Consider the following 10,512-nt stretch of genomic DNA (forward strand, 5'->3'; position numbering starts at 1 on the left):
CACTAAGATAGTCTGGGGTTGCTTTGCAGAGGCAGGCAAACCACCTCTGAATGTCTCTTGCCTTTAAAACCATCATAAGTCGGTTGCAACACGATGACACTAAAACAATAACAACCATAATGTGTGCACAAGAAGATGAGGAGAAGCTTCGCAGCCAGTGTAACTCAGCAGTCCTCTCACCGGCCAGCATTTCTGCCCTGTCCTTTATAGCATCCCTGTTGGAAGCGGCTGATGCTGGCTGGGAACTCGGAAGCTATTCTGAAACATTCTGATCAGTCTTGAAACCCAACTTGGGCCCCGGGCTGGATATCGCGGGGGTGTGTGTGTGTGTGGCTGTTTGCCCCGCAGCGAAATAACGCACGACTGCGCGATCAGGCGTCCCCTCGCAGTCCTCTGGTTAGGGGGGAGGTGCCAATCACACGACGCGTCAAAGAAGCGGCGCGGCACCGCAAACGGGGTTGTGTGTGTTTTTTTTTTTAAACTGAAGTATGCGCATGCCCCATTGGGTGCTTGTGCACATCCCTGGAGACTTCGGGAAAAAAACCCCTTTTCACAATGGGGCATGGGCGGGCGCCGGATGCCACCGGAAACGCGGTCAGACACCTGCCCTTGCCCCGCGGTTTCCCGAAACTAGTACCTCCGAGGTACTAGTTTTTAACCGCGCATCTTTGGAGGGAAGCCTTGGGTTCGCCACGGGAGCTCTACGCTTCCCAGATGTGGCGATGAGATCGCGCCCGGAAAATCCGCCTATCTTCCGTCGCAGTAGCATGGCTACTGCCTTGCATTACTAGGCTCCCTGGCCATGTCTCCCCCCCCCCCCCCCGCGCGCGCGCTCTCTCTCGGCGCGGGGGGGGAGAGGAGGAGGAGGCGGCGTCACAAGCGCTGCTGGCAGGGCCCGCCCACGGGAGGCGCCGCCCCGCCCGCCGGGGGGGGGGACTCCTTCCCTGCCTCTCCCGGAAGGGGCTCCTGCATTCTCCACCCGCCCGCGAAGGCATTAAGCCGCTTCCGCCTTGGGCTGCGTCGCAAAGCACACCCAGAGAGCGGCTCCCTCCCGAGCGGGCTCCTCGCAGCAAAGCAGGGGCGCCCCGGACCCCCTGCCGCCGCCGCCGCCGCCCCTCCTGAGTGAATGCTGGACCTGCTTGCCCTCGAGGCTCTTAGAAGGGTCCCCCGGGAGGGTCGGGAGGAGCTGACCGCAGAGAGGGCGGCACGCCGTGAAGGTTGGGGGGCTCGGCCTGTGTGTGCCTGCTCTCTGGCTCCTGCGTTCCTTTCAGGAGAATGGCTCCGGCCTTCCTTTCTGTGCTGTCTCTGCCGTGGGTTGCCATCTATACAGATGTGCAGGAGGGGGCTGCTGTGCTGTCTGGGGTTGCCCTGGGAGCGGAGTGCTCCTTCTCAGCTTCAGCTGTCTCTAAGCCTTATCCCCGGAGGGTGCCTCATTGGCCAGTGCTGTGGAGGGGTGGTGGTGCATACGAATACCCTATTATGCCCACGGGGCCACCACCATTCTTAACAGTGCCTAGGTTACTGCATCTGTAGTTCTGCAATAAAAGTATAACCGCTCCTGAATGTGTGTTCTTCATTGTTGGCTGTGGGTTCTGACACCTGGTTGGTCTACTTTCGGATCCAGACGAACCCATTGGTGCACCCTAGGATCCGAAGTAGCTATTGTTCATATGGGCAAAGGTCCGGGTCTGTTTTAGACTGCATGGCCAGGCCCACATGGCCGCGGCCATCTTTACTTAACACATTACACTCTAGTTTACCCATCAGGACATCATGGGGAACCCGGTCAAAAGGTTTACTGAAATCCAGGTAATAAACAATGTCAACACAGCATTCCCTCTATCCAGTAAGCTCCTCACTCCATCAAAGAAGGAAAGGAAGTTGGTCTGGCAGGACCTGTTGGGGACAAATCCGTGCTGACTTCCCTAGATCACCAAATTGTCCTTTAGATGCTCACAGATGGATCCCTGTAAAATCTGCTCCAGTATCTTCCCTGGGACAGAGGTTAGGCTGACTGGCCTGTAGTTTCCTGGGTCATCCCTCCTCCCTTCTTAAAAAATTGGGATGACATCTGCTCTCCTATCTTGTGGCACGTCTCCCATCCTCCAAGTGGTGTGGAAGAGGATGGACAAAGGCTCTGCAAAGGCTCATAGAATCATAGAATCACAGAGTTGAAAGGGGACCTCCAGGGTCATCTAGTCCAACCCCCTGCACAATGCAGGAAATTCACAAATACCTCCCTCCACACACCAGTGACCCCAGAAGAGGGCAAAAAACAACCCTCCAGGATCCCTGGCCAAACTGGTTTTAATTGCTATTGTATATTGTCTTAGCATTGATGGAACCTGTCCTGAGCCTGCTTTCTGGGAGGGTGGGATACAAGTTCAATAAAATAGATAAAATAAATAGCTTCCTTTTCCCTAAAGTGGCGATCAGCATTCCCCTGGGCGTGTGAGAAAGGGCCAGGAGAACTAAGCACTGAGGCAACCCTCCCTGCCCTCCCTTCTCATGATCAGCCTAAGTTCACAGAATCAGCATTGCTATCAGATGACCATCTAGCCAGCCTCTGTTTGAAAACCTCCAAAGAAGGAGAGCCCACCACCCCCTGAGGAAGACTTTTCCACTGAGGAACCGTTCTCATATCACCTCTCAGTCGTCTCCTCTCCAGGCTAAACATACCCAGCTCCCTCAATCTTTCCTCATAGGACTTGGTCTCCAGACCCTTCACCATCTTCATTGCCCTCCTCTGGACATGTTCCAGCTTGTCTATATCCTTCTTAAATTGTGGTGCCCAAAACTGAACACAGTACTCTAGGTGAGGTCTAACCAGAGCAGAGTAAAGCGATACCATCACTTTGTGTGATCTGGACACTATACTTCTGTTGATACAGTCCAAATTCCTGGAGTTTTGAGGGGTGGAGCCTGGAGAGGGTGGGGCTTGAGGAGGGGTGGGACCTTAGACAGGTACGATGCCATAGGCTCCATCCTCCAAACCAGCCATTTCCACCTGGGGAACCATTGTTGCTAATCTCTAGGTGAGGGCTGGAGATCACTCAGAATTACAACTGCTCTCCAGATGGCAGAGATCAGTTCGCCTGGAGAAAATGATGGACTCTGTGTCCTGCTGAGGTTGCCATGGCAAATTGACACTGAGTGCCCAAGGCCAGGGCACCCACCCAGAGCCTCTTTCTAGAGTTCGTTGTATTTATTTCTACAACAAGCCTTATTCCTACCTCCCACCCCACTGTGAGCTTTCTTTTTTATTTCTTAGAGATGGGGCTTGGGGCGTCTAAGGGAAGGGAGCGCCATTCCATCAGAGCATGTGACTGGCGGGAAACAGCTCTACGCATGCTCCAAGGGCGAGGGGGTACTTCCTCTGTTGCTTTTTATAGCTAGAATATTATCTCCCTGGCTGGTCTGCATCTGCACAGTCCCCACGTGTGCTTGCACAGAATAAGAGTGACAAGTAAGTGCAACCTTTTTCAAAAAGTATTTGTAGTGGGTGGGGGGGAATGCTTTGATCTCTTTTGCTGTAACCCAGACTAGGCCTCTCTCATCAGAGCTTAGAAGCTAAGCAAGGTTGGCTACACTCAGTACTTGAATGGGGGGAGACCACTAAGGAAGACAGGGGGGTTGGTATGTAGAGCTGGGCAATTGCAAACCGCCTCTACTCACCCTCTGGCCTTGAAAACCTCATGGTCCCGCCTGGGGTCACTATGAGTCGGTTGTGACTTGGCTACCCAGTTTTGGTTTCCAAGAACAGGATGAAATATTACCAGGTGCATCCATGGTCCCTGCAGGCAGCACTTCCCCAAACAAAAGGTACACTATTGTGACATGTTTTCTTAGCTGGAGTTCTGCCAGTAATATTATGTGCAGGAAATTTACCTGTAAAATTCAGTGCAATGGTCTGCCAGCAACGGGGTTGAGGAAAAAGAGGTTGCGGCGTGGGTCTGAGAACGTTCCTTATTAGTTTTCTTCATTTAAAAAAATCATGCTACCTTTCCACTCATCCAAATAGGTTCCCCAAGGTGAAAAAAGATTTAAGATGCATTTAAAATAATATATATAAAATAATTCAATACAAACACATAAATACAGACACACAAAAACACACAACACCATATCGCAGCTGTAGCACTCTGGAGATGTTGTGAAGTGGGCCAAGTACGAAACTTGGGGTCTAACTGCATGTTGCGTGGGAGATTCATGATGGGCAGTGCAACCCTAAACAGAGTTACATAGTTCTAAGTCCGTGGAGCTGGTGGGCTTAGAATTGTGTTTAGGAGGGCACTGCAGCTAACGTTTCTGCTTGAATAGACTGATCCATGTCCCAATTAAGAATTTACCAGTGCAGTCCTAAGCAGGGTTGCACCCTTCCAACCCCACTGAAGTCTTAGGGCCAAGCTAGATGTATTTTTTTAATGAGTCAGATCTGGATTCCCCTGACCCAACTCACGAGAGAAAGCTGTTGCAGGAAGGCCAGATAATGAAACTGAAGCTCAAATACTTTGGCCACCAAATGAGAAGGGAGCACTCACTGGAGAAGACCTTGATGCTTGGAAAGATTGAAGGTCAAAGAAGACGGGGACGGCAAAGGATGAGATGGTTAGACAGTATCATCGATGCAACGAACATGAAATTGAGCCAACTTCAGAGGACAGCGGAAGATCGGAAGGCCTGGCGAGAGCTCGTCCATGAGGTCGCGAAGAGTCGGACTCGACTGTGCGACTGAACAACAACAACATCTTTTAAAGCTCCACAGGGCATCGATGGTGTGTAGAGGGGGAAGGGGCTTCAGTCCCCCTGCCCGTGCCTTTTTCTCAACCTGAAACAGTGCTGGAGGCGTCACTTACCCCGTTTTGGAAGTCGCACGTGCAGTGTTCAGTGCATCTGCCGTGTGAAAGGCCAATAACACCCCGGGGCCATTTGCATTGGGAAAAGGGGGGGGGGGGGGGGGCCAGGCCGAAGCCTCTTCTTCCCCTGTGCTGCTTTTCTCATCCAAATTGGGCCCTGGTAGCTCTTTCGAATTTTGTTTCCTGCAGCAATAAAACCCAGTTGAAAACCAATTTTGAGCTGTGTATAGTCAGAATGTGTCTTTGGGGAAAAAACACAGGATAGGCCGGAGACCTTTAAGCAATGTGCTTTAAATCACAAAATGATCAATTGATCATTTTTCCTGCAAACGTGTGTGTGTGTGTGAGGGATTAGTGGCTTCAGCCCCGGAGGAGCTACAGGAAGTCCCTACAGCATCCAGCTACGAGGGTCATCACAAGCCACGTGGTTCTTCTTTTATTTACCATCTCCAGTGCTCCTTCACTAGAGTTGCCTGGTCCCTACCTGGCATCCAGCCGGAGGCGGGGAGAGAATCTCTGTGTCCAGAAGTGATGTCATCGCACCAGGTGCGTCGTTGACGGACGTTCTAGCATTCGATCTTAAAACCCTATGGTACTTTGGGGGCAGGGTTCCCCCCGGATCCAGGCCGGCAGGTTGGGGGACCCTAGAGCGGGCAAGCCCCCGCCCCCCTGGGGGCAGCCCTGTCCCTCACCCAATCCCTTGACAGTGACCAGTCCTGTCTCTGTATCCCCAGAGTGAATCCTGCAGCCTTGAGCAAGCCCTTCCCCCCTCAAGTCCAACCTGAGTCCTGGGAAGCCTGCAGGGAGGCCCCTCTGGAGTTCTGACACACTCCCATCTACTGGGTGCTTTCCTGGGTGGGCCACACCCCTCCTGGCGGCTTGGTAGTCTGTCCTCTGACCTTGGAGAGAGAGAGGCCCTTCCCCAGCATCTCCATCCGTACCTGTTTGCTGTCTCTGTCTCTCTTCTTCCAAAGTCCGCCTCCCATCAGCCCGGCCCCCCAGCTGTTCTCTTGCCCTTGTTAGATGTGTCTCCTGCGCTTCTGGGCCCCTCTCCCTGGTTAGCAGGGCCTGGCTGGTCTGCTGCTTACAATGTGAAAACCGGATAGAAGATCGGCGAGAGAAAAGGAAGGAAAAACAACTTGATTTCTTATATAATTTCGGCATCCGATGCTCCTTGTGAAGAAAAAACATTCTTACCAAAGAACAATTTGTGCAGTCATCAGAAAACTCTGCAATGCTATTTAAATAATTATACCTTGCATCACTGGGTCTAAGGGCTGTAAGGGATAAACCTTGTCTGAATGCTTGTAAAAGACTTTGTGATCTTTGGCAATTAGTTTGATGACAACAGAGATAATGTGGCATAGATTAATGTAAAGCTGGTGGATGTGGAGAAGTCTACTGTTTCTGCCAGTGACGTACTACAGGTCACGTACTTGCATGTCCTGCATAAACAGCATCATCTAAAAAACAGGAAAAGGAAACTCGGTATCACTCATATGTTATATTTTACAAAAACACCATAAAAAGACAGAGACGATTAACCAAAAGCAGGGGTCATTTCATAGGAAAAGAGGTGCAGGAGCTCATTAGCATAACTTATTTGCACATGCCACACCCCCTGACATCACCGGAAGTGTGTCAGAAGGCAACACCCACCACTCAGGCTCCGCTGGACTGTTTTGGATTGCTAGCTATTGGGGGGGGGACATGCAGATCTGTCCTCACAGAGGAGGGAGAGCTTGTACCTGAGGGTGGGGGGGCGGGGGGCCCTCTGCAACTTACCTGGCTGCTTCTTGCTCCTTGTGGCCTGACTGAGGGCTGCTGGGAGCAGGGGGCGGGGCTTGTTGCATGTGCCCGCCTCCTGGGCTCCTTACTGCCAGAGCTCCGCTCCTGTGCGCTCCTGCAGGAAATGACCCCTGACCAAAAGATATGTGATGCCAGATCTTAGCCTTGTCATATAATCTGTCCTGAGATTTACTTTGCAGAAGATGTAGGTGTTCATTTCTTAAAATGGGTCACAAGAGTTAAATCTGTATTCACATTATTGATTACAGGGCCCATTGAAGGAACTTATCAACTGGTCCCTGGAAACAGGGATCTATCCAAAGGGCCTCAAGGAGGCCATGATTACACTGCTTTTGAAAAAACCAACTCTGGATCCTTCTGATCCTATCAATTCCCGCCCAGTTTTGAATTTGTCGTTCCTGGGCAAGGTAATTGAGAAGGCAGTGGCTGAACAACTCCAAGGTTTCCTGGATGAGACATCAGCACTGGATCCGTTCCAGTCTGGCATCCGCCCTGGCCACAGGACGGAAACGGTGTTGGTCACCCTGGCAGATGACCTCCGTAAGCAGCTGGATCGAGGTGGGTTGATACTGCTATTGTTACTAGATCTTACCGCAGCGTTCAACACAGCCAATTATGATCTTCTGACCTACCACCTCGCCAACGTAGGAGTTTGCGAGGTAGCCCTTCAATGGCTTACCTCGTTTCTCCATGGTTGGGGACAGGGGGCAGCGTTCAGGGAGAAAGTGTCCGCTATATACCCCTTGAAATGTGGGGTCCCTCAAGGGGCACTTATTTCCCCAATGTTTTAACATCTATATATGCCCCCTCACCCAGCTGGCACGGAGGTTTGCGCTTGGATGTCACCAATATGCTGATGACACCCAGCTGCATCTGCTTCTGGACGGCCACCAAAATGCTGCCCCAAAAAATCTGGCCAAGGGTTTGGAGGCCCTGGTGGGGTGGTTAAAAAAGAGCAGGTTGAAACTGAATCTGGCAAAGACGGAGGTTCTGTGGCTAGGGGCCCCAGGGCTCAGGTTCAGCTTACAAGCCCTTGATGGGGCATCATTGGCACTGGTGCTGTCTATCAAGAACCTGGGTGTGATCCTGGATGCCTCCCTTAATATGGAGGCTGCCCAGGTCACACAGACAGCCAGGCTGGCATTTTTCCATCTAGACCCAGCCTGGCAGCTGGCCCCTTTCCTGTTGCCCTCTGCCCACGTGACAGTCTCCTCCAGGCTAGAGTATTGTAACACGCTGGCCTGCCCTTGAGACTGGCACGGAAGCTTCCACTGATCCAGAATGCAGAGGCACTGGGGTTCCCAAGTCCCCCAGGGGGGCGGGGGGTTACCCATCAATGGGTCCCTTTCCCACCGGCCTGGATCGGGCCACCGGGGGAACCCCGCCCCAAAAGTGCCGGGATCGTGGAGACGTGCCTGGCGTGATGATGTCACCCGGAGGGGACGTCATCACACCAGGCACGTTGCGAGGGGGGGGGGAGACGCTTTATCATTCAAGGGGAAACTCTATGATTTCCCCTCGAATGATAACGGTCCCGCCCCCAGTGGGCCCAACGTGATGACATCACTTCCAGAGAAGGCCTGGACTCCCCCTGCTGCAGCCATAGGTAAGACTTGGCAACCCCAAGTGGCACATGTCCTGACAGGAACATCACGGACTGCACATATTTGACCTGTGCTGCGCCAGCTGCACTGGCTTCCAGTGGAGCACCGAGTCAAGTTCAAGGTTTTGGTGTTGACCTTTAAAGGCCTTGAGTGGTCTGGGACCAACATATCTGCGGGACTCTGAGGCAAGGGATGCTCTGTCTTCTTGGTGCTTGGGGGGGTCAACAGTGGGAGGGCTTCTAGTGTCCTGGCCCCACTGCTGGACCTCCTGATGGAACCTGGTATTTCTGGCCACTGTGTGACACAGAGTGTTGGACTGGATGGGCCATGGGCCTGATCCAACATTGGCTTCTCTTATGTTCTTATGTTCTAACTCATCCTCAAGTAAAACAATAGAACTTGACCATGATGAGATTAACTGAGCTGCCATGCCATGGAAAAACATGAGGACAGAGAACTCCAGACGCCATTAGGAGTTTCTTCCAGCAAATGTAGGCAACCCCTTTCCCCCCTCTTCCAGCTACCTACAAATCTAATCAAGAGACTCTATTCATGGTTGCTTAGCAACTAATCGCTCACCCATCAAGAGACAATAGCCCTAGCCTGATGATTCAATCACTCTTCATCCAGGTGCCAGTCCTCAGTCGAAGTTTCTAGCTCTCAATATTGACCACTCCTTAGTCCCCCTCCCCTCTTCCAGCCAGCCAATAGTATGTTTTATGGGATGGACTAACAGGAGGTGTCACAGGGGGATGTGGCCAGCTCAGCCTGCCCCCCCCACCACCACGTTATAAAAGATGCTTCCCAACCACATGGTCTCTCTCTTACTTACCCTCTCCACGACCCCTATCGAAGCTTTAACCCTCTTATCTCCAGCTTGCTATCCATATACCCTACCTCCACCTTTAGTCTGCAGCTGGAGTCCACATGGTTGTGGTGGTTCAGAGCACGTGTTCCCCATCTTCTATTTCTAAACCCCTCTATTCTTCCATTGGAACGGCTCAATCAATGAGGACAGGTAGATATCACCCAACCAACGAATGTCCTGCTAACGCAAGAGTGTTTATGATCTATCTTTACTTCTGATAATCAGTATATGTGTGTGTGTGCTCGTGTATTGTTTGAATGATATATATATCCTCCAGTAAAAAGACATTATATTATACTGAATACAGTCTCTGTGTCTGTGCTGGTACTGACAGGAAAGGTGGGACTTCTGTATAAATTGGTATGAACCCTAATTTGCCTATTGCCAATTAATAACCATAACTTCCCCTAGATTAATTGAGAATTCAAGGCAATTTGGCTAACAGTATGCTTGAGTATTGTTTGACTGAGACATCTTCATCAGTAAAAGACATTATATTTTACCAATCATAGTCTCTGTGTCTGTTCTGGTACTTACAGTAAAGGTGGGACTTCTGCATAAACTGGTGTGAACCCTATTTTGCCTATTGCCAATTAATAAGAATAACTTCCCCAATATTAATTGAGAATTTAAGGCAATTTGGCTAACAAGGTGGAGGCTGAGAAGGCTGAGGCTTGCATTGCCGTTGATCGCAATGACTCTTCCTGCACAGTGTTGGATCCCCAAGCATCGAGAATAAATCCACGTTTCAGAAAAGCAAAATTTATTTCAAAGCTTTGGAAAGATACTCAAACAAGTCTTTTGTTAGGAATGGGTACAAACAGCTAGGACAAGCATAATAAAGAGATTCAAACAAGGTACCAACCAATGGATCACTTTCCCGCTGGCGGGTAAATGGAAACGGTTGCGCGCTCAATCCCTGGGAACACTACTATCTCCAGACATAACATAGGTGCAATTCCCAGGCTCTAAAAGCAACAAGCTAGCATTCAAGCTCACCTCCTACACCACGTCCTCCAGATGTTTGGCTTAAGCGTTACAGCAGAGTAAAATACAAGCTAGCAGGCAGAGGGGGGGGAATGAACTGTACAGCCCGTACAGGTAACACAGAACACAATGGCAGCTCGCTGACATACTGCCCCCTCTAAAATACATCCTACCCCCCGTCTCCCGGGCAGGGCGGGAGATCTCCCGGTTTGGGCGGGAGGCCTCCCGGTTTGTCCAGGAACTTCTTGTGGAAATTACGAATCAGATAAGGGGCCCGAATATCCCCTTCTTCCACCCATTCACGGTGCTGGGGTCCGAAGTCCACCCACTCAATGAGGTACCAGAGTTTACCACGTTGAAGTTTGGAGTCGAGGATGTCTGCAACCTC

General features: G+C 51.2%; 1 protein-coding gene across 1 annotated transcript in view; it reads right to left on the bottom strand.

The window, feature by feature from the left end:
* Nucleotides 1-7,357, bottom strand: part of MARCH6 (membrane associated ring-CH-type finger 6) — a 112,834-nt gene extending 105,477 nt beyond the window's left edge. Inside the window, exon 1 of the mRNA XM_015409638.1 lies at nt 7,258-7,357. Coding sequence (XP_015265124.1) covers nt 7,258-7,357 — 100 coding nt within the window. The remainder of the gene's footprint in view (nt 1-7,257) is intronic.
* Between the last annotated feature and the right edge of the window lie 3,155 nt (nt 7,358-10,512).

This window comes from Gekko japonicus, unplaced genomic scaffold (genome assembly GCF_001447785.1).
Source record: "Gekko japonicus isolate JY-2015 unplaced genomic scaffold, Gekko_japonicus_V1.1 scaffold2820, whole genome shotgun sequence".
NCBI classification, from domain to species: domain Eukaryota; kingdom Metazoa; phylum Chordata; class Lepidosauria; order Squamata; family Gekkonidae; genus Gekko; species Gekko japonicus.